We start from the raw sequence: 24,082 nt of genomic DNA on the forward strand, positions 1-24,082 counted from the left end.
AAAGAGACACGGCAATTTCCCTGTGGTCATGGAACTTATAGATGAAGGCACCTGGCTTTGAATCCAGGCAGCCTGGGCCTGGAGCCTGTACTTTTAACCACAATGTGAATCCACCTTGGCCATGAACCATGAAGCAAATGAAGCTATGGGTTATACATGAGAAATCAATTTTATTCAAACTTTCTTGGGGGAAAACATTAATCTTATATCAAAATAAAACCTGCAGAACAACAACAATTTACTTAGTTTAAGCTGACCTCTAGTTTACACGTTTGTTCAGTCAATGTTTATCAAGTTCCTTTACATGCCAGGCATTGTGTGAACGGTGGGGAGTCAGTAGCAGGCAAGGTCTACAAGGGGTCCTCATGGGGAAGGCAGACAATTCAACAGGTGGGAGCAGCTTGGCTGTGTGAGAAGTGTTAGATCAGGTGACATGCTGAGGGACCCTGGGCAGAGCAGGAGCCCTTGGCTATGTTTGGTGAGGGTGAGTAAAGGAGGATTTCCTGGAGGGAGCTGCATTTAAACTGAGACTTATCTGAAATATTGGGCAGGAATCTCTGAGGTGCTCAGAACTGAGCAAAGTTTTAAATGATGAGGTTGTGAAGCAATGAAACATATGTCATTCATTCATTCATCTACTCATTCATTCAACTCTTTAACCATCATTGACTGAGCCCTTCCTTTCTCTATGCCAGGCTCCCTGGGCACTTGGGTATGCCTGGGCTCCCCACACCTGCTGTGCAGGCCTTCCCACCTACCTGAGAGCCTGCTTGAGGACCTCCAGCTCCTTGTCCTTCTTATCCACCAGGCTGGTCATCTGCACCATCTTGTCCTTGAGCACGCTCAGCTCACTGCTTTGTTGCTGGACCAGCGCCACGTTCCGCTCCAGTTCTACCTTCTGCTTCTCGTTCAGTTCCCCTGGGGGGTACATGCAAGCTGTTGGGGGTGGGGTCTCCTGCCTGGGGTCTCCTGGAGGGCCACAGCAGATCTGCCAGGCCTCCGAAAACCACGAGGCCGTTCACCCTGCAAGAATTCTCAGGGGGCTTCAGTAACGGCCAGGAGGTCTGCTTGCAAAAAAAAGAAAAAACCAACGAAACCGCCCACCAGCATCACCTTTCGATGAGCGCCGGCGCCACGAGGCAGCCTGTGTGGCGCCCGCCTGGCCCCAGCTGTCAGGGCCTGTGTGCCTGTGGCATTTTAGGGCACCTTCAGCAGCCTGCTTCTGCATCTGCTTGCCTAAGGCTTCTGAGCCCTCTGGAGACAGCTCTGCTCACGCATCTGCCAGAGGCAACAGCCTCCAACTGAGGCCCGGTGGAGACAGGCTGGAGCCCACAGCCCAGCCCCCTCCCTGTCCAGGTGGCACTCAGAGGGCTGTGACCACATTGCTCCCCAGCATCCCCCCTCCCTGGAAGAATTAAGCTCTGTCCCCTACTGTGCCTGATGACAGACAGCACAGCAATTCTTTATCTGCTTTCTTCCCTTCCCTGTCTCACTTCCCTTCTATTGCTGTTTTCCCTTGGATCATCTCTCAAATAAACCACCTGCAGTGGAATTCTGGTCTCGGGGTCTGCTTCTGGGAAAATCCAAACTAAGATCCCTACATTGTCTCGGATCTTCATAGCGACCTTACTAGGCAGTTCCTAGTAACAGCCCCACATCACAGGTGCAGAAACCAAGGTTTACAGAGGTCAAGGGACTTGTCTAAAGTCACCCATCTAATAAATAGCAGATCCAGAACTGGGTCCAATGCCTCCTGATTCTAGCCTTTCTGCCGCAAGTTCTCATATCTTGGAAGGGGGAAATCCCTTTTTGAAAAATCCTGCTATGAAAGTCCTGGGGACATCAATTGGTCCAGACACAGGGAGTAAAAACAACTGAAGGTCTGGGATGCACAGGGCTTGAGGTGGGGACCAGATAAAAGGAATGTTCTTCACCCTTCCTCCACCCCCTCCTAAACCTAATTATACCTCCCAACTCCTGCCCTTTGGCTAATTGGAAGCTAGGGATGGGAAAGAAGAGGCAGCTCTAATAAGCAAGAAGAATGGAGGCAGAAATAAGTCTGGGGAGAAGAGGAGCCAAGTATGAATATTCAGCCAGACTTGTGCCCATCCGGAAGAGAACAGACCTCAGAGCTATCTTGCCCCTACTCTAGGTGGGTCCTGATGTCGATGTGAGGGACAGGAGGAGCCCCAACAGGCAGATGTGTGGCAGGTGTTTTTGCATCAGAGGCAGGAGAGACCTAGGGTACACTTACTCTAGGTCCATAAGCTGGTGGGCGCTAGGACTTGTACTCGCTGGCCTGCCAAGCGAGGGGGCCCACGAATGACCTCCAAGCCTTTGCTCCTACAGACAAATCCTCTGTGGTCAACAGAGATTCTTCCCGAAAAAGAAAGCTGCATTTCTACTCAGAGGTGTGGAGCCATGTGAGAACGCTCCCTGTGATCCCATATCAAATGAAATTAGTTCAGTACCCGCAGCTTTTGGTGATCCTGAGTTACAAGTGCTGTGATGGGCCAGGACAGCAGGTTGAGGTGGGGTTTAAATGCCCAGCTTTCCAACCCCGAAGACCCATTTCTTTCCTTTCTCAAAGTGGGTTGGTAAATCGAGAAACATGGGCAAGTGTACAAACCTCTCAGGTCTGACATTCGGTTATGAGCTTCAGTCAGGTTCTTCCTTAACCTCATGATGATCTCCTGCTGAGACAGGATCTCCTTCTGAGCAGTCAATAAATCCTCTCTGAAATTCACACACACAAAAAACAGACCAAGTCAGTTCAGCTCCATCTCTGTGGTAATGCTCCAGTGCCTGGAAGGGGAAAAGTGCAAAGGCAATGTGATCCTCCATCAGTGATGGTCCAATCTGGGGATGATGCCACCCCCAGCAAGGGTGATAAGCACACTCTTGAAAAGTTCTCAAAACAAGAATCTGTTTTGATGTACCTTCGTTATAAAGAAATACTTGGAGGAGACAGAACAAAGGATCCTGGCTGGGTTTGCTCTGAGGCTGAAATACAACTAAAATCAAAAGGACAGCTCTTCCTGCTCAACCGTCTGTCAGCAGGAACCATTGCTCTCGTGGACTTTCGATCTTTGGTGCAAAGAAGAGGGAAGACTATTTTTGTGTGTGTGGGTTCAGGGATTCTTCGAGGATGAGGAAAAAGAGAGAAGAGGACAGTATGGCTTCTGTGCTCTCACCAGCTTCTTTTAATTCCTGATGGAGAGAAGAGGGGCCACATGAGTGGGTGGTGTTCAAGTGACCCTTTGGGGATGTAGGGGCTCCGAGGGCACAGAGAACTAAGCGGGGGACACAGAGAGGGTGGATGAGGGCAGGTCCTTGGTCCTACACCCCAGAGAGTGTGTCTTGGCATCACAGTGATCAAGGTGGCTAACTGGGAGGTGATGTTTCATGGGAGGGGCCCAGGGTAATGGCAGGAGAGGGACCTTGAGGGCCTTAGGAGCAGGTATGAGACACCCCAGCCCTGAGACAAGCATATTGTGTGTGTGTGGTTTGTGTGTGCAGGCATGTGTGTGTATGTGCATGTGTGTGTTGGGGCAGGAGGAAACACTGCAAAGGGGGTTTAGAGATTGAGTCTCTCAGTTCAGTTGCTCAGTCACGTCTGACTCTTTGCGACCCCATGGACTGCAGCACGCCAGGCTTCCCTGTCCATCACCAACTCCCGGAGTTTACTCAAACTCATGTCCATCGAATTGGTGATGCCATCCAACCATCTCATCCTCTGTCGTCCCCTTCTCCTCCTGCCTTCAATCTTTCCCAGCATCAGAGTCTTTTCTAACGAGTCAGTTCTTCGCATCTGGTGGCCAAAGTATTGGAGCTTCAGCTTCAGCATCAGTCCTTCCAATGAATATTCAGGACTGATTTCCTTTAGGATGGACTGGTTGGATCTGCCTGCAATGCAGGAGACCCCGGTTCGATTCCTGGGTTGGGAAGATCTGCTGGAGAAGGGCTAGGCTATGCACTCCAGTATTCTTGGGCTTCCCTTGTGCCTCAGCTGGTAAAGAATCCACCTGCAATGTGGGAGACCTGGGTTTGACCCCTGGGTTGGGAAAATCCCTGGAGAAGGGAAAGGCTACCCACTCCAGTATTCTGGCCTGGAGAATTCCATGGACTATAGTCCATGGGGTCGCAAAGAGCTGGACATGACTGGGTCTCTGGGCAGGTATTAGTGTCACTTCATTTGTATTCATAGTCTTTTGAACTATAGCCTCCTCTTATATAGACCTTTGAAGGCAGTGTCTGCGTTTATTATGGAATAAAGCAAAATACTTGCAGGCTGCATGTGAAAATTGAAATAAAAAAGACTGGCGATCACTGGAATGGATCACACACATACACATACATGTCTGTCTGTCTGTCTGTTTATCTAATCTCCTTGGCCATGACTCTTCCAACTTGAGGATGAGACTCTGCGTTGAGTGTGTCCATCATTAAGGAAGTGAACCAGAGAACAACTTGATGCTGATTCTTTTCCAGGTCATGGCTACGGTTTTCTTTACAGAGTTTAGGAGGAGACACGGACTTTACAGGAGGAGACAAACTTTTCAGAATGTGGAGATTAAGAGTCTGACTATCATTGCCTTCTTGGGGTAAAACCTGTGTGACGTGAGACTTTGGTAATTGGTATTTGGGGCAGGGCTCAGGCTGGTGGCTTGCCTTCTTTGAGAAACTTTCTGAATCCTTTCTCTGCATCATGTTACCACCTTCTGCTTTGTATGATGCTTGGAGATATCTTTCAGGATCTTTTCCATTCATGGGTTTTGTTTCTCTGGAAATTGTCAGCTCTTTGAGGGCTGGGAAGATCTCCTGGAGAAGGGAATGGCTACCCACTCCAGTATTCTTGCTTGGAGAATTCCATGGACAGAGGAGCCTGGTGGGCTGCAGTCCATGGGGTCACACAGAGTTGGACACAACTGAGTGATATCACTTCATTTCTTTGAGGCTCCAGGTATGGACCTTTGGGTTGGGAGGGATCTTCAAGGTCGTTTAGTCTAACCTCTCAACTTTTAACCCTCTGCGGGATCCCATTCCACCACGCGGTTTCCACTGTTTTGAAACCCCAAAATAGGCTTGCCTCGGGCAGGTCTTTGGGGAAAATAGCTAAGCAGTAGCATTAGCTGGCATTCATGTGCCTCCTTATCTCACAAGCCGGGGGTGCTGAGGAACAGGAGGGGATGTGAGCTGCCCAGGGCTACATACCTGGAGAGTGCTGAGTTTAGGATTTGAACTTAGATCTACCCAGATCTTTCCAAGACACCAGCCTGACTTACTAAAGGGACTGAGAAACTCAACCAGCAGCAAGGACGGCACAGACTCAACTCCTGTCAGATTCTGACAATGTGACCAGAAGCAGGAGTCCCATCCAGTACTCACATCAGGTGGTCGCACATTGCATCTTTGGAGCTGCTCTCCCCTAGAGGTGCTGCTGCGGGGTCTGGCTGTGCGTCCCCCTCCTGGGCTGAATCAGAGGGACACGTGAGCGTCATCACAGTCCTCAGGCAAGAGATATTTTCCTTCCCCTTTGCTTATCAACAGAGCAAACCTTCCCAACTGACAATCCTTCCCTCCGCCCCCAGCCCTCTCCACCTATTGAGAAACACCATGTGTTCTGTGTCACAGACTGCCCTTCCCCCATGCATGAGCTCGTGATATCTTTCCAGCTACTCTCTGAGGTGGTGGTGCTTCCCAGGTAGCTCAGTGGTAAAGAATCCGCCTGCCAATGCAAGAGACATGGGTTTGATCCCTGGGTTGGGAAGATCCCCTGGAGGAGGAAATGGCAACCCACTCCAGTATTCTTGCCTGAAGAATCCCATGGACGGAGGAGCCTGGTGGGCTACAATCCATAGAGTCATAAACAGTCGGACACAACTGAAGCGATTAACACCCACTGATACCACTGACAGCTGAGGAAGTGAGCACAGCATTGCTGGGACCTGCTGGTAACCACTTGGTTAAGGGGTGAGAGGCAGAGCCTTAACCCCTCCCCGGGTCGCACCTCCTGCCCCATTTCCTGCTGTCCGCTCAGATAAGAGTCTCATCCTGTGCTCACCTCCCAGTTACTCTTCAGCCCACTGCCTTCCAGTTTCCGCCACTGCCCCCATCCTCAGTTCATTCGCTCGTTTATTTGTTCAACAGATGCTTATGGAACATCTGCTTGATGGCAGGCATAGATCTAAGTCTGGGGTGACAAAGAAGTGTCCCAGCTGGAACACTCTCCCTCTAACTTGGACCTGGGCTGGGAACTAAGTCCTGTCCTCTGCTCTTGACGTGGTGCCCTGTTCATGCCAGGTCCCCTGTCAGGGCAGTGACCTGGCAAACTGTAGGGATGCTGCCTGATGGTCCACAGCTGAACCCCCAGTGTCTAGAATGAGCTCAGGACACAAGAGCTGCTCAGCTAAGCGTGCTGAATGAACGTATCCACGAGGTGAGTCCTGACAGCTTGTCAGCTGGCTTGAGACTAGGACCATGGTTCTCAAACAGGAGTGAGTTTACCCATACGGGGACGTTTAGCCATGTCTGGAGACATTTTTGGCTGTTGCACTGGAGTGGGAGGTGGGCATGCAGTGGGTAGAGGCCAGGGACACTGCTCAACACCCTAAGTGCACAGGAATGTCCCCAACAAAGGGCGCCCCATTCCACGCGCATGCTCAGTCGCTCAGTTGTGTCCCACTCTTTGCGACCCCGGGGACTGTAGCCCTCCAGGCTCCTCTGTCCATGGGACTTCCCAGGCAAGAATACTGGAGTGGGTTGCCAGGTCCTTCTGCAGGGGATATTCCCGATTCAGGCACTGAACCCACGTCTCCTGCATTGGCAGGCGGATTCCTTACTGTTGAGCCACCAGGGAAGCCGATCTAGCCCACGTGGCAATATTAAGGCTCAGGATGAGAAACCCTAGGCCAAGACTCTACTTCCAGAACTCTTCTCCAAGAGCTCACTGTCTTTAGTTTTATCTGTTACCCTTGGTCATTCAGGGCAAATAAGCGCTCACAACTCTGAGTTCTTTCTCCAGGCTTTTTTTTTTTTTTAAGAGATAAACCCCAGCTGGTTGTGAAAAAGCATTAGACAGAGCCGCAAATTGCTGATGGCAGAGAGACACCTTTGAAAGGCCCCTGCCCGGGATGCTTCCATGGGGAAAGGACGGTTCCCGTCGTGTGTCCTGACACCCCTCACAGCCCCGGCAGCCTGTGCTGCTCCTTGGCTGACTGGCTCAGCACAAAGCCTGTCTCTCTTCATCGTGTTACTTCTGCTGAACCTGGGCCTGGAGGGCACCTAACCTTGCAGTGAGACAAGGACAGGGGCCTCCAGACAATAGAGGGGCTTTTAAAATGAGATGCAGACTTCTTCTTGTCCATCAGCCTGGAGGGACCCACAGGGTCATCGGAACCCACCATGAACACTAGGGTTCCCTCGGCATCTCTTTGGACCGACCTGGGTCATTGTCCTTCAGCGTGGCGATCTCTCCTTCTATCTTTCTGTGGTGTTCGGTCACCTTCTGGAGTCTTTCCTCGAGGCTCACGATCGTCTGGGAGTGCTGCTTGATTTGTTCCTTGTATTCCATGATTTGGTTTTCAAATTCGTGCTTCTGTGATTCCTGCTCCTCTTGGAGGGCCATTACTGTGTGCTGCTGCAGCTGCATCCGCTCCTCCATCATGATCTGGGGAAACAGACATGGTTCACGTGATCTTGGGAGCTGGGTAAGATGACGAGAACAGGAACAACACAACAGCACGGCCCCTCTGCACCCACTGGCACTGAGCTCTGCCTGCCCCAGGACCTTTGCACGTGCGGTTCCCTCTGCCCATACACTCCTCCCCAGCTCCTCACAAGGCTGATTCCATCACCTCCTCTGAGAGGCCCTCCTGGACTGCCTATCTAAAGGAGACATCATCCTGAGGCACTTATTACCATATGAACCATCTCATGTCTTTATTTCTCGCTCCCACTAGAACGGAAACTCCATGAGGGCAGAAACTTACCCTTTCTTATTTACCCATATGCCCACAGCATCAGAGCCCAGATCCCTGCCACAGCATCTAGACCCAGATGCTCAATAAGTACTGGTTGAGTTAATGAGTGAACAACTTTATAAGAAAAAAGTGAATAAATTTGTATTTCTTAAAAACAAGTTACCGGTGGCCTCCTGATGGTGTGAGTCACACCCCTTCCCATGACCACCCTCCCTGCTTGCAGCTGCTCTGCACACCTGAGTCTCAGTGCCTCATCCTTGTGCCCCTCCCGCTCCCCCCACTCCTCCCTCTGCTCTCAGGATGAGGTCATTCTCCTGCCACCTGGATGACATCATTCTCCTGCTCTCAGGATGATGTCATCCTCTCGCTCTCCATTCCCTGTTAACACGATGGGCCTCTGATCTCCTCTGGATGCAGAAATTTTCTGCCCCAGATGCTCACACACAGCCCCTCCTTCAACTGTCACTCCACTGAGGCTCTCTTCCAACTTTAGTCTTCATGTCTCACTTCCTGCCCCAAATCTAACGTGCCACCAAAAGTTTGGGCAACTTTTGAACTTTGATATCCCTACCCTCAGTTCAGTCTGAATGCTTTATCTTCTCCAGGAGACAGTCTTTCTCCCACAAGAGACCTGCCCTCATCCCCAAGCCCAACCTCTATCTTTCCAGCAACTCCATGTACCATCACCACCCCCATCCATGGTGCCCTGGCTGGAAGCCCGCCCACCTCCTTGGCTCCTCCCTCTCCTCAGGACTCCTGTTCTGTCAATCAGTTAACAAATCCTGCCATTTCTGGTAACTCCCTCCATAGCAACTCCTTTCCTCTACTCCTCTGCTACCCCAAGTGTCCAGGTCCTGTGACTCAGGACCTTGGGAATGGCCACCACATGTCACACCCCTGAGCTGCTGTCTCTAAGCCCAGTCCCTCTCGACTTCTCTCTGCCAGGTCAGTCCTTATTACGTCACTGTCCACAGACCTGTTGGTTAAATGTATGAATGACAGGTCATTGCAATATTGAGTCCTGATGGTGAAGGACCTTGAATGTCAAGCTAAAATTGAAAAGTACTATCTTAAATTCTATGGAATCATCACTGGCCCCTAAATTCTCAGTATGATCCTGGGAGAAGCCTGAATTTCATCATCTTAGAAGGCCCTGGAGAGACGGTGTCATAGCTTCTGTCTACCGTTCATACTAAATTAATGCTTCTCAACAGGGGGTGATTCCCCTCACCCTCCCCTCCCCACTGGGGGAGATTTGGCAAAGTCAGAAGACATTTCTGGTTGTCACACCTGGGGTAGGGTGCCACTGGCATCTTCTGGGTGGAGCTCAGTGGGTGCTGCTGCACATCCTAAAATGCACAGGACAGCCCCCCCGCCACCCTCCATGACAGTTACCCACCCAGAACATCACCAGTATGGAGGCTGAGAACCCCTGGTCTAAACTACACATGGCATCGTGATCTTGTGTTGAAGGGAAAATTCTCCCGTCCCTGGAAGGCACTGACTTACCATTTTCGTCTTGGCAGTTTCCAGTTCAGCTAATGTTTCATTTAATTTCATGGTGAGGTTCTCTGCTTTCAGACTTTCAGCCATCTTTGTTTTCTGAGCCTTTTCTAGCATGGCCAGTGTATCATTTAATTTATTATTTAAAATATCTTCTTTTTGCATTTTTAAATCCATTTCCTAGACAAACAGCAAACATCAAACGAACAGAAATTCAGGTGTAAATATTTACCCCAGGCTCCCCCTTCCCCTGTTTTCAGAGAGGAGGGGACCTCTGTTCTGTTATTGTTCTGTCGATCCTTTTAAAGTCCAAAGTCCATGCTTTCTCTGGAAGGTTCCAATTACTGCAGAACTCAAATTCAGCTGAGATCTACCTCCTTGAGATTTCTGGCCCCTGAGCTCAGTTCTGTCACCTGGAGCTCATTGAACAAGTTTTATTTCTCTCTTATGAGACAGCCCTTTAAATATTTGAGAAGGCTGTCATCTCTCTCCATAAATCTGTCTTCCAGGATAAATGCACCGAGTTCTTCACCCCTGAGTCATAGGACCTGTGTTCAGGACATTCCTCCAACTTACTCTGTGACTTAGGCCCTGGGATGACCTCCCCTGGGGACCCTGGGAGGTTAGACTCCAGTCGCCGTGTCCCCAACATCTTCTACCTTCTCCTGGGACCCATTCTTTCCATCTTTGTCAAAATCCTACTCTCTTTCTTGAGTCCCTCCCCAAATAGTGCAGAAAGTGGGCTTTGTCACAGGCACTGTGCTGCGGATGGATGGACTTCATCTATTTATTTGACTTTACTTTTTAGAGCGGTTTTAGGTTCACAGTAAAACTGAGCAGAAAATTCAGAAAGTTTTCCTTTAACTCCCACCCCCGCCACAGGCACAGCCTCTCCTACCATCAACATCCCTCATCGGATCATCTCATTTGTGATAACTGATGAACCTACATTGACACATCATTAGCACCTAAAGCTCATAGTTTACATGAGGGTTCAGCTCGGTGGTGTACACTCTATGGATTTGGACAAATGTATGATAACATGTATCCACCATTATGGAATCACACAGAATAGTTTCCCTGCCCTAAAAACCCTATGTGCTCCATCTATTCATCATCCTCCCACCCCTTACCAATCCCTGATCTTTTTATTATTGCCCTAGTTTCGCCTTTTCTAGAATGTCACATAGTCAGAATCATACTGTGTATAACCTATTCATGAACATTATTTAATCCTACGTGAAACATATTCGGGCTTCCTTAGTGGCTCAGATGGTAAAGAATCTGCCTGCAATGCGGGAGACCTGGGTTCGATCCCTTAGTTGGACAGATCCCCTGGAGGAGGACATGGCAACCTACTCCAGTATTCGTGCCTGAGAATCTCCGTGGACAGAGGAGCCTGGCAGGCTATAGTCCATGGGGTGGAAAAGGGTCGGAAATGACTGAATGACCAAGCACAGCACAGCGCAAAACATATTCTCGCGGTGCAGTGCTCGGCATTCCCAGACTCTGTTGGTGGCAGTGAAAACTGGTGTGACCTTTCTGAGAGGGTCACTTGGGAACCTGTTTCACGAGCCTAAAAATGTTCATATCCCATGACCCACTGATTCCACTTTTGGAGATGTATCCTAAGGACATAACCCCACACGTGCACAAAGCCCCTGACACAGAGCTGCTCAGCCAAGCAGCTTTTCACTTCACTGAAAAGAGAGAGACACCCCCGTGCCCAAGGGTAAATGAATCAAGGTTCACCCAACACAGTGCAAACCCAGGTCATCCTTTACTGGCGTGTTGTAGAAGAAAATTCAATGATATGTGGACATACTTGTAATATATTAAGTCAAAATGCAGCGTGCACAGTGTAACAGTGTAAATAACTCTGTAACAAATCGGTATTTGTCCATGTCTGTCATAGTGATCATCATAAAGCTGGTCTGGAAGGAATCACATCAAAATGTCATCAGTGGACTTCTTCGGTCCATCAGTTAAGAATCTGTGCTTTCAATACAGGGAGCATGGGTTCAATTCCTGGTCAGGGAACTACCATCCCACACACTGCATAGCACGGCCAAAAGAAAAAATAAAATAATTTCATTACTGTTAACTCTGCTCGGTGGACTCCTGGATTTTTCCATACTTCTAAAAATTTCTAGAGCAGTTACTCCTTTTATTTTTTTAATTTATTCTTAATGTTTTGGCTGTGCCACATGATATGTGGGAGTCCACCCCAGGGACTCTCCATTCACCAGTATAGAACAAAGAAGTTCAAGGTTAAAGACCCAGTCAGACATAGAGAGGCTTATTTGCATGCCGTTTTACTTGCACACACAGGAGAGCATTTGAAAAACTGATTTCATCTCTACAGGTGAAAATAGGATTTATATGAGAAAAAGAGGAGAGAGGAGAGAAAAATAAATTCAGACCTGCTGGAACCCTGAACTTGAGTAAGCTTAGTTCCTCCACCAGGGATTGAACCCACGCACCCTGCATTGGAAACGTGGAGTCTTAACCACTGGACCGCAGGGAGATCCCAGGTGCTCATTTTATAACTGGGAAATGAAACTGATTTTTTTTTGTGTTTTTTTTTTTTTTTTTTTTTTAAAAAAAAAAAACAACAGAGCATGGTTCTCATCATGTGATGCCTGTGAGCCTCGCCTGGGAGAAGCTTCATTCTCTCCGTACCACCACTGAACTCTGTCTGTTCTTATTTGGGGTCGTGATGTGGTCGTTACTGTTGAGAAGTCCCAGTGCAGACAGTGTGCGGACCTGGCCTGAGGAGGCGCTCCCTGGGGGTCAGTGGCAGGCACAGCACAAAGCGGAAGCACTCCAGCTGTCCCGCGGAATCCACAAAGAACTGAGATGGCTTTTTTGATGGGCCATGAAGTTGCCTCAGGGCAGAGCACGCTGCCTGGCATCTTTGCTCCTTGCCAGCTACTCAGCAGCTTACTCAAGTTCAGGGTTCCAGCAGGTCTGAATTTATTTTTCTCTCCTCTCTCCTCTTTTTCTCATATAAATCCTATTTTCACCTGTAGAGATGAAATCAGTTTTTCAAATGCTCTCCTGTGTGTGCAAGTAAAACGGCATGCAAATAAGCCTCTCTATGTCTGACTGGGTCTTTGACCCTGAACTTCCTTGGTCTATCCTGGTGAGTGGGGAATCCCTGGGGTGGAGTCCCATTTCTTAGCCCCTGATGTGATGCTGTCAGCCTGCCTGCAGGGCTGTCGCAAGAGCTTGCCCTCTGATGTCACTGTCGTTTTCTCTAAGGCTGCTGTTGACGACACTGTTGGTTGCGTTAGAGTCTCCTCTGTCATGACCCTGAGGACAGATGTTCTCCGGGTTGAATACCCAGAATGGTCTAATTTCCAGGAGCACTTGGTCCATTTTGTCTAGTGAACTTCACAGCCACCGGGTGTTCGCTTTCACTGTGCTAATAAAAACTGTGACCCATTCATTGATTTTGTGATACACTTTTTTTTGTTGTTTGCATTAATCTCATCCCTAATCCATTTTCTGCCCCAAATAATCTACTTTAAAATTCTAATTCCTCCTTTTCTCCTACCCCTAACTGAAGTATTTTATGGAGGAGTCATGTGAATCATTGGGGAAACAAGGCTGCATGGAGAGGTGGCCTCTCTTGGGCTCCTTCTTAGGCAGCGCCCACCTGCCCACAAGGAGTCCTGCACATGTGCATCAGCCCAGAGCTGACAACTCTCACATCATTTCACCCAGCTCATCCTCTGGACATGCTCCAATTGGCAAAGGCCCCTCTTAAAGTGGTGCTAGGGTGTGCATGCATGCACGTGCGTGCTCAGTCGTGTCCGACTCTTTGTAACCCCATGGACTGTAGCCCCGCCAGTCTCCTCTGTCCATGGAATTTTCCAGGCAAGAATACTGGAATGGGTAGCTGTGCCCTCTTCCAGGGGATCTTCCCAACCCAGGGACTGAACCTTGGTCTCTTGCACTGCAGGCAGACTCTCTACCACTATGCCACCTGGGAAGCCCATGTGAAGTGAAGTCGCTCAGTTGTGTCCGACTCTTTGCGACCCCATGGACTGTAGCCCACCAGGCTCCTCAGTCCATGGGATTTTCCAGGCAAGAGTACTGGAATGGGTTGCCATTTCCTTCTCCAGGGGATCTTCCCGACCCAGGGATCAAACTCAGGTCTCCCGCATTGTAGGCAGACGCTTTACCGTCTGAGCTACCAGGGAAGCAGGGATAGGTAATCCAGACATGGTTTACTGGCACCTTGAGCAGTGTTGTTCCAAGAGCACCAGGACCCCTTGGACTGCTGTTAAAAGTACAGATTCCTGAGTCCACTCTATAGAGAGTGAATCAGAATCTCTGGGGCTAAAGTCCAGGGATTGGGCATTTAAAATTACCCCCATCCCCCACAGTGATTCTATGCATATTAATGTTAGGGAAACGTCCTTCAAAGAAAATAATCTAAGATTGATGTGAATAGACTTAAAGACTTGTTTGGTCCCATTTGATCTTGGCAATCCTTTGAAATTGTATTTGCCTGTATTTGAATCCAACTCATTATTGTCAGGTTGTCTGTTTATCACTTGCCATGACTTTTGAGATATTGACCTGTATCTCTGTGTGTCTGTGTATGTGTGCGTGTGTGTGTGCACCCTTTGTACTGCTGGGACCCAGGAGGGTGGAATTCAGTCCTCCAGCTTGGAGATGCCTAAGACAAGGTCCTGGGTAACAACTTCAGCCCCTGCTGCGTCTCCTACTCCCAGTGAGAATCGCAAATGTGGTTTGATGATGAAGGTGCTGATAGCGAAGGTGACAGGTTCTGGTGGAGAAACAGCATCAAGGCAGTCGGACATTGACCCCAGGCAGCTGAACCCACAGCAAGCTTAAGGACAGAGAGAGGAGCGGTGAGGATGAGGGGGTCCTGGCATCAGATGGTCCTGGGTTCAGACTCTGCCCCTCCACTTTGTGGCTGTGAGCCAGTAGTAATGACAATAATAAAAAAAAGCAGCCAATACACACAGCATTCACTGCGTGTCAGGCGTGTGTTAGACACACTTGTCTCTGTGTGTGTTAGATGTCAAGTCTCCCAGCTCCACGAGGGTGATCTATTGGATCATCTGTATTTCATAAGTGGGAAAAGCAAGGCACAGAGGTGCTAACTGTGTCTAATGTCCCACAGCCCGATGGCGGCAGGGGTGGGATTTGAACCAGGCCGCCTGCCCCCAGAGCCCGGCACTTAGTCACACCTGCTCCTCTTTCCTCTTAGAGAGGCATACCTCCTTATGCTTGGTTATGCGGTTCTCCAGATCTTGGACCTTTTTCTTTTCCTTCTCTATGGCCTCCTTTGCTTTGTTTTTCTCATAGGCGATGCTGCTCTCGGAAATCTGGAAGTCAACAATAGCCTTTTGAGGGTGTGTGCATGAGAAAGGAAGGGAAGTAACACCCAAGGGGAAAGCTAGCATTAGTAATAGTTGATACCAGTGAGTCAGGGCTGGGGAGCTAGAGCTCAAGGAAGAGGATGCCCGTCGGAGAGAGACGTGAGGACCGGAAGTCAAGCTGTGGTTAGGTATGTCCTCAGCAGAGAGAGTTATTTGTCATTCAGAGTTTCTAGGCTGGTGTGCAGGAAGTGACAGGCTGGTGAGTGCTCAGGTCAAGGCGTTTGACACTGAGCCACTGACTAAACTACTAAACAGACAGACGGTGGCACCAGTGTGGTCCCTTGTTGGTACCTCACTTCTTGGGAGGTGGGGCAAGTGAGGCCAAGGGCAGGGGTGGGGGTAGGGGGATGCCTCCTGACCCAGTAGACCTGATGTCTACGGCTTCAAAGGACACTGGCGGTCTTTCTCCAACCTACGAAGGCTTGGGTCTAAAAACAGAAGTCTAGGACAGTTTGCTGCAGAGAACATTTACCCCATATCCTGAGATGGGGAGGGGACTGGAACCCAGCCTCACCTACACAAGCCCCAGGAGGGACACAGCCAGAGTGGGGTCAAGAAACTATTTGCAGCTGTTGAAACTCTTGGAGTGATGCCTCCCACATAAATATAATGTTCACAAGAATATTTTAATGAAATAAATAATTTATCTATGCATACACAAAAGACTGGAAAGATATGTATGAGAATGTAAATAATGGCTATTTTGGGGGAATTGAGATTATGGTCATTTATATTTTCTTCTTTTCACTGGTCTGGATCTTCTAAATTTTCTTTACTGAATGTGCATTATTGGGTAAAAAAGGAAAACTATTGAAAACCGCTATGCTTTGGGGATGGGTGGTCCTGGAGAACAGATGATCTCCCCAACAACCCTGTGGTTCTAGCATCACGCCCTTGGCCTCCATCCCTACTGCCCTGCGCTGCACACAGGCCTCGCCGCTGCACCTGGGCTTTGACTCTCCTCCCTGCATGGGCTTGGCATTTTCTCACTGCCAAGTCTGCCTGAGACCATCCAGTCCCCACCCTGCCAGGCTGCGTCCTGCCTGATGTAAGAGGCCACCGCATGCTCCGTGGGAGGGCGTGCTCCCTTCTCTTATTCTGTGCTGCTTGGAAAATTACAAATGAAAATGATGATGACAAGGCTACCTGCTCTGTAAACACTGCACTTGAGTGCCTACACCGTGTAGTGAACGCAACCCCCCAGGCGGCATCTGCCTTCCATTTTGCAGGTAAGGAGGCTGTAAATGAGGCAGTGCGAGGATGAGTAATGGGCCAAGGTTGCACCACTGGGTGCCAGTTCAGATGCCAGTGCCCCACCCTAGCCATTCTGCCACCTGATGTCTGGATCTTGCCTGAGCTGTCCTCCTGATTGAAGCCCCACCCTACCTGGAGGCAGGAGATGCACCTGCGTGTTCATACGTAGGCTGGCACAGAGTCTGCCACCCTGCTCAGCAGGGGCGCATGCTATAAAACTCCGCCCTTAGCCCACCTGGATAAGGGATGCCTGGGGGATGCCACTGACCACGGTCTGGGTTCTATCCCTTAATAAGGCTTGCTTTGTGTCGGTGCTCCCTCGCCCCGTGTGGACTCTGACCTCACTTCCCTGCCAAGGTCTTTGCTTGACTGTCCCACCCCCATACCCCGCCATGCACACCATCCTCCCCACTCAATCTGGACTCTGAGCTCACCTGGGCAGGTGTTTCACAATGAATGCACTGACTCCTCGCAACAAATCTCTGTCACTACACCCACGTTACAGATGAGGGCACAGAGAGGGGCTTGCCCAGGGTCACACAACGTGTTAGGGCAGAGCCGCAACTGGAACTGGAGTCAACTCATTTGGCCCACACAGCTCTCCTGCCATGCCTCACTCTGCCCCCGACTCTGCGGCTTCCTTTGGCTTTCTTGCCCGGATCCCTCCGCTTTGGTTTCCATCTTGTTCCAGGGTGATTTCATTCTTCCCGCCCTGCCGCCACCCCCCTGGCTAACTCAGGCGCCCTCCTTTGCACTTGGGACCCCTGAGCTGGGGCATCCTCTTCCCGCAGATGTCACTGTAGTGCTCCTCTGCCCTCCAGGTCTCACTCAATGTCACCAAATATGAGAGGCCCTCCCTGCCTGTGGGCCACTCTCTAACTCATGCTGGTTTTGTACAGCCTGTGGCTCTGGGGTCACCAGGGCGTTTGTTTACATGGCTGTCTGCCCTCCGTCCTAGAGTGGCGGGCCCACGAGGGCACGGCCGTGGCCCTCTAGTGCTCTGCAGTATCCTGACACCCAGTAGGGCCTGGCACACGGCGGGTACTCCATAAATATTTGCAGATGGATGAACACAACTGCATCAAACAATTCACCGAGTTGCCCACTGTTTCTGGATGTTACACGGGGCTGGCACGTGTCTCTTTGCACTCCCTGGAGCCCAGCTCCTAGAGATGCCACCACAGGTCACTAAGGGCACTGCCACCTGGCCTCCTGGTTCCAGGGAGCCCGTTTGACTTTCAGGGTGCGGCTTGGGCATTCATCTCTCCTCTCGGCCTTGGGGGTCTGCCTTCGTGGTGGCTCCATGCAGGTGAGGCTGGTGAGCCCAGTTCCCGGGCCAGCTCTGCCCCGGCCTGGTGCTTGGACTCCCCTCCTCCCTCCCACATCACTCTCCTCCAGGGTGTACTTCTCATTTGTTCCAGAAGGCACTGACCCCTGGCACTTATTCGATGTGACTGCCGTGTGAGCTGGTTATGTGCCTGTCTACTCCATCTTCCTCGGCAACGTTTGTCTCTGCACCTGACCATCAGCCCAGGGAAGGTCTACTCGGGAGTCTCTGAAACTAGGAGGCTGGAGCTAGGAGGGTGTTGTTCTGCTGTGCCCATGCTGAAATACCTTTCAGTGATGAGGAGGAAGAGGATGCTGGCTGAAGGACTGACCCAGACTCCAACCAGGGGTCTCCCCTGGAGGGCATCTCTCCTCCCCGGGCAGTTGACCAGCAGGACTTATGGAGATGGTCCTCTGTGGGTGAGGGCAGGTCTAAGTACTTAATATACACTGTGCTGTGTGCACTAAGTCGTTTCAGTCGTGTCCACCTCTTTGCGATTCCATGGACTGTAGCCCACCAGCCTCCTCTGTCCAGGGGATTCTCCAGGCAAGAATACTGGAGTGGATTGCCATGCCCTTCTTCAGGGGATATTCCTGACCCAGGGGTTGAACCCAAGTCTTTATCGCCACTTGGGAAGCCCCGAAAAACACTAACTGGTTTAATCTCATGAGGCAGGGGTAGTTAGCCTCCCCATGTTATGGATGATGAAGCTGGTCCAGGAGGTGAGGCGGTCTGCCCTAGGGTCATACAGCTGGTGAGCCCTGTGATGTGACATTGCAGCTCTCATCAGCGGCACTGCTCCCCATCAGCTTGCTTTACCACCTGCTCTACAGCCGGGCACCAAAACACAGTCTCGCATCTGGTCCTGAAGCTGCTTCCAAGGGCTTTCGGCTGCCACCACCCACGTCCTCTCTCTCTGCTCCCCATACCTCCTTCTGCTGTGTTAAGTGGTTCTCCAGATCTTGCACTTTCCTCTTTTCTGCCTCTAAGGCTTCCTTTGCTTTTCTTTTCTCATGGGCCATACCGCTCTCCAAAACCTGAAAATCAATGACCGGTCTTTTTGGTTGCCTGCACATTTAGCGGGGGAAATTGCTAGTAAGCATGATACCAATAATGACAGTAGCTCAAATGCTGGGGGCTGGTCTTATGTGCCAGGGCCCAAGGCCAGTGCTTCTCACCTAGTTTATTCTCATATCATCCTCATCCACAGAGAAGTTGTGACCCCATTTTACAGGTGGGGAACCTAAAGAGTGGAAAGTTCCTGAGGACCCAGGGGTCCTGCAGTTTGTTAGTGGAGAGGCCAGGACTGAGCCCTGTATACTGTTTGTGTGCAGAGGCCCCGGCAGGGAGCCAGTGAGGAAAGGCGACCAAGCCTGTCTTATTACGGAGTCTGAGTTCTTACCATCGTGCCAGGCAGCCTCTCTGATAAGAAGAAGAATCTCATTAATAATGGAATTTCCCATTATTGAAATAAATCTCTGAAATAGAATCAGGTTTCTAAAGGAGGGCAGTGTATTGAATTAATGAGCCACACATACACATTTCTGGAAGGGGAGGGGACCAACCTCACAAGGGAAGCTTTGAGAGGATGGGAGGGCTGTGGTTAGTATTTAGTGCCCATAATCAGGGATTTTTTATCCAGGAAGCAACTTGCTGACGAGCCGTTCAGTTAAATGGTTTATGTAAATTGCAGAAGGACAGAAGCTGCCGGCAAAGCCCTTATTTCTCGTCACTGCAAGAAAGGCACCTCGTCTCTTAAATAGGTTATTATTATTATTACTTTTTTATATGCACCAAACTTCAAATGTTTATTGAATTTGTTGCAATATTGCTTCTGTTTTATGTTTTGTATTTTTGGCTGCAAGTCATGTGGGATCTTAGCTCCCCAACCAGGGGTCAAACCCACTCCCCTGGCACTGGAAGACAAAATCTTAATCGCTGGACTACCAGGGGACTCCTGGAATGCGTTGTGTTTTAAACACCATTGGCTGTCAGATGTTTGGAAGTTGGAACGTGGTTTCCATTATAGCCAGTGGTTAGGGTCCTAGATTAGCCTGCAAAAATATTCAATCCATAATATGGATGAAATAGTATATACTTTTGTATAGTTTTTTCATTGAAAAGCAGTTTAAAAAACTCCAGCACTCAGCGGTTCCAATACCAGCCCTCAGTGAAGCAGAAGAGCACTAGCATCATGGGAGCTCCACATTTATTTTGAAGTTTGAGGTGGGTTTAGGGGTAAGACATTTTGCTGCCCCACTGCATCTGATCTCACATCGACACTCAGGACTTTGCTAGGCAGCCAAGCTGGGCACCACAGGGAAGGCTGTCCTTGCACAACTCAGGCCCAAGTTGTGTCCCTCTTGGACACTTTGCTTCCACACTCCTGGGCAGGTCATGGGAATTAACCTTTAAAGTTACCTCCAAACCAGCCTTGTGACCTAGTGATTCTGTCGTTCTTAGAGATTCATCTGACGGTGTGGTGCATGCCTGTGTGCAATACGCTTAGTTGTGCCCGACTCTTTGCGGCCCCACAGACTGCAGCCCGCCAGGCTCCTCTGTCCATGGGATTCTCCAGGCAAGAATACTGGGGTGGGTTGCCATGCCCCCTCCAGGGAATCTTCCCAACCACAGATTGAATCCGTGTCTCTTGTGTCTCCTGCATTGGCAGGCGGGGTCTTTATCACTAGCACCACTTGGGAAGCCCCTGACAGTGTGGAGGAAGGTCTAATGGAAAGAAAAATCACATGACCGTCTGAGGTTGATCAAAGCCTGCGTCTGGGTTCTGATCTCAGATTTCCCGACAAGAAGCCACACAGAGGTCCTGCTGGGCTGATGTTGTCCAAGGTGTGGGTGACCTGGCCACAACTCCTCTTGCCTTGGGGCTGTCCACCATCAGCCTGTCCTTAAATCTCCCTTCTGAAGTGCCCCGTGACCTCAAGACCGCTCAGTTCAAGGGGCTTCCCCATCCCTGTGCAGATGACCTCTCAGTGGCATTTCACCCCAGCCAACCCTTGGAAGACCCTCCTCTTCCTCGCCATCCCTGGAGAAATAACTCAGGACCAGGCACTGACACTGTTTACACAGGCCTGCAGAGCACATCTGCACCAGAGACCCAAGTGAAACCCAACATGTAAACACCTCCCCTCCCTGGATAGGATCAAACTGCATGGGCTCTGCTCACAGGTTCCTCACTTCTCCCTTCCTGGGGGGCCGGCAAGGATTTCACTCTGAGAGGTAGGGATGTGGTGGAGGGTTAGTACAGTAAGTGCCTACACAGCACTGGAAGTTCAGTGATGGTATTAGTAGCCACCATTCATTGAGTGATGATTCTGGGTCAGACACTTCATTGTACATGATCTCTAACCATTATCTCACAGCCATCCTTTAAAGAAGGTAGGTACTGAGTCAGTAAGTAGCCCAGCCAGAATCTGAACCATGTCTCATCTGGATGCAAAGCCTCACTCTTCACCCCTTTACACTGCCCCAGGACTGAAGCACAAATGAGAACATCGAGTAAAAAAGACCCAGGGATCTGAGGGTGACCAAAGGTAAGTATATTCAAGTGAACAATGCAATAGGGCTTTGCCCAAAGCTAGTTTGGACACATCAGCAGAAGTACAACAGCTTTGCCTAGGGTGAGGACAGTCCTGCTCCAGGCCACTGCATGCTGGAGAACTGTGTCCAGTTCTGGCTACAAACAGTTTAGGAAGAAAGCAGATGATGGGCTGCAAACCCAGATGCCTGTAGGGGCTCAACAGTTACCTGAAATGAAATGAGTTGTGTTGAATGCAATAGGGAATGGTGGGGACTGTGGCAAACATCTGCTAGTTGGTTCGGCTCCAGTCCATTTCTGCTGCAAGTAGAAAGGAGGGCCAGTCTTCTGACTTTTCAAGAGAGGATGGGAATCTGGATTTGTCAGTAAATTTTATGAATTCAAGATAAAAAACTCTAGGACCAAGCATAACATGTCCATGAGCCCCTTTTCAGCCAGTGAGCTGCTAATCTGTCACAGGTTAGAGCAGCTCAGAGGAGGGGACCAAGGCCAGGCTCCAGGCCTGTGAAGGGCATTTGTGTCTGGAGAGGAGCCGGTGCCTCTATTCTTATGCATCTAAAAGGTTATTCTGTGGAAGAGAAAGCAGATGGGTCTTGCAGGAGCCCAGGGGGGTGGGTGGAGGGTTGAAACCTTTTCTGAGAGAGAATCTGAGTCAACTCAATCTAAAGGAAGAATTTTCTCCCAGCCAAGGCATCAACACTGGGATGGACTTCCCTGGGCTGTAGAAAATTTCTTGGTGGTGGAGATGAAGGTTGGGGCATTTTAGGATGTTGTTGGATTCACGTAGCCCTGAAGTCCCAGGATTCTGAAAGTCCTCCATTTTTAGGATTCAGGATGTAGTCCCCATGCAGAAAATGCACATTACCAATCCTGATGTGTCCCCTAAGATTGTATTTTATGACATTTACAATCTTTGTGTAAACTGTAGGCGCAAGGTTACAACTCTAGGGTCCTCTCCTAGAGTCCCCCCTGCTTCTTCCCAAAGTAGCTGAGCTCCCCCATGGACAAATCCCTCTGGGAAACTCCGCCATGCTTGACTCCCCATCAGCTGTGGTTCAAAACTTACTTCCCCGTGGCCCTCACGCTGGGTTTGGGTTCGAGCTGCCCATCTCCCCAAGCTACGTACCTCCTTCTGGTGGGTTAAGCGGCCCTCCAGCTCTCGGACTTTGCTCTGTTCTTCTTCTAATGCTTCCTTTGCTCTGCTTTTCTCCTGAGAAATGGTCTCCTCCAAAGCCTGAAAACCAATGATTGCATTTAACAGACAGAATTACAACGGCAGGAATCTGGACTCTGCTAGGCACTGCGTGGGCAGGTGAACTCTTTACTATTCACAGCATCCCCATGGGGAGACTGTGGGCAGCTGAGAGCCTGGCAGCTGGGGTGGGCAGGCCCAGATGAGTGTCCCAGGTGAGTCCGTCCTGGCTGCCTGATCTCGACCTGGGCTCAGGCCGGCTCTGCCTCCCCGAGCTCATACCTTCTTGTGCTGGGTTAAGCGATCCTCCAGCTCTTGGACTCTCTTCTGTTCTTCTTCTAATGCTTCTTTCGCTTTGTTTTTCTCTTGAGTAATGCTTTCCTCCAAAGCCTGAAAGTCATGACTGTTGTTTAATAGACATAGTTACCAGCGTAGGAATCTGGACTCCGGGCCAGGCCCTTCACAGATTAACTTTTACGTCTCACAACAAACCCATGGAAAACTGTGGACAGTATATCTAGGGTCTAAGATAATGGGGTCTGGAGTTGGCAGGGTCAGATTAGAGCCTGCGGCTGATTCTTCCTAGGGGTATAGTCTTGGGCAAGTGAGAAGCTTTAGAAACCTCCGTTTCCCCATCTGTACAATGGGGACAGTAAGAGTGCTTCCTGCATTGGGTTGATAGGAAGAGCAGATGAGATGATGAACATGAAATGCTTGGCACATAATAATCATTCACTAGTAAAGATCAATCATTTCTTCTGTCATTTCCACTTTGTTGAGGAGGAAATAGGCTTAGAGAGATTAGGAATGTTTACCAATAAATCACATCAATGGGAAATTGAACCCTGGTCCCTTTGATTCTAGAACCAGTAGTTGGCAAGCTATGGCATGCAGGCCAAATGTGGCCCACTGTCTGCTTTTTTTTTGTAAATAAAGTTTTATTGGAACTCCACCATGCTCATCATGGGTTGCCTTGGCACTGCAACCACCGAGCTGAGAAATCAGGACAAAGACATGACCTGCACAACTGAAAATAGATACTATGTGGCTCTTTATGGGAAAAGTTTACGCCCCTGATCTAAACCATTAGTGTGTGCATAAGTCAGGGGAATGTTGTTAACAGATCATAATAATAATAAAAAAAGAATGATAGCTTCATAAGTTAGCTACTCAGTCGTGTCTGACTCTTTGCAACCCCATGGACTGTAGCCTGCCAGGCTCCTCTGTCCATGGAATTCTCCAGGCAAGAATACTGGATTGGGTAGCCATTCCCTTCTCCAAGGCATCTTTCTGACCCAGGGATTGAACCCCGGTCTCCTGCATTGCAGGCAGATTCTTTAATGTCTGAGCCACCAGAGAAGCTCTAAAAGGGAACCTAGAATTTCTTACCATTGAAGCAGAGTCCTAAGACAAGTCAGGACTTGTGAGGAGGAGCTTAATTAATGAATTTTGACACACATATTTTAAGAAAGGGTGGGGGGTGACAGTGCCATGTTCATTTAAAATCGGGGCACCTAGCACTCAAGCCTGTGATGGTACTTCTGGATGAGTCCCTGGGGTCAAGCCAATCAATGTAAGTGTCTGGGGAAGAATGACTCTCAATGGGACAGTAGTGGACCTGAGCAGCTGTACTGTCTGTCTGTGGGTCCCTGGCTTTGTGTTCCCCTCTGCAAGGGGTGGTGTGGCCTCTGAAGTTTGGTGTGATTAAAGGGGGGTTGATGTCAGCCCTTGAAACCCTGTGACTGTTGGAATCAATGTTACAAAGGGGCATCTGGAGGGCCCAGGCTGGTATCCAAGGTGGTGGTGAACAGGCTGGGGCTATAGTACTGTACATTCACAGTGGAAAAC

The 24,082-nt window shown here is 49.7% G+C and overlaps 1 protein-coding gene across 1 annotated transcript in view; it reads right to left on the reverse strand.

Moving 5' to 3' along the window:
• FHAD1 (forkhead associated phosphopeptide binding domain 1) overlaps nucleotides 1-24,082 on the reverse strand; it is a 154,960-nt gene that overhangs the window by 22,135 nt on the left and 108,743 nt on the right. The window contains exons 16-24 of the mRNA XM_052654095.1: nucleotides 22,517-22,624; nucleotides 22,169-22,276; nucleotides 18,416-18,523; nucleotides 14,744-14,851; nucleotides 9,492-9,665; nucleotides 7,444-7,669; nucleotides 5,389-5,473; nucleotides 2,630-2,736; nucleotides 759-918 (exon numbers count right to left, since the gene is read on the reverse strand). Coding sequence (XP_052510055.1) covers nucleotides 759-918; nucleotides 2,630-2,736; nucleotides 5,389-5,473; nucleotides 7,444-7,669; nucleotides 9,492-9,665; nucleotides 14,744-14,851; nucleotides 18,416-18,523; nucleotides 22,169-22,276; nucleotides 22,517-22,624 — 1,184 coding nt within the window. The remainder of the gene's footprint in view (nucleotides 1-758; nucleotides 919-2,629; nucleotides 2,737-5,388; nucleotides 5,474-7,443; nucleotides 7,670-9,491; nucleotides 9,666-14,743; nucleotides 14,852-18,415; nucleotides 18,524-22,168; nucleotides 22,277-22,516; nucleotides 22,625-24,082) is intronic.

This window comes from Budorcas taxicolor, chromosome 16 (genome assembly GCF_023091745.1).
Source record: "Budorcas taxicolor isolate Tak-1 chromosome 16, Takin1.1, whole genome shotgun sequence".
NCBI classification, from domain to species: domain Eukaryota; kingdom Metazoa; phylum Chordata; class Mammalia; order Artiodactyla; family Bovidae; genus Budorcas; species Budorcas taxicolor.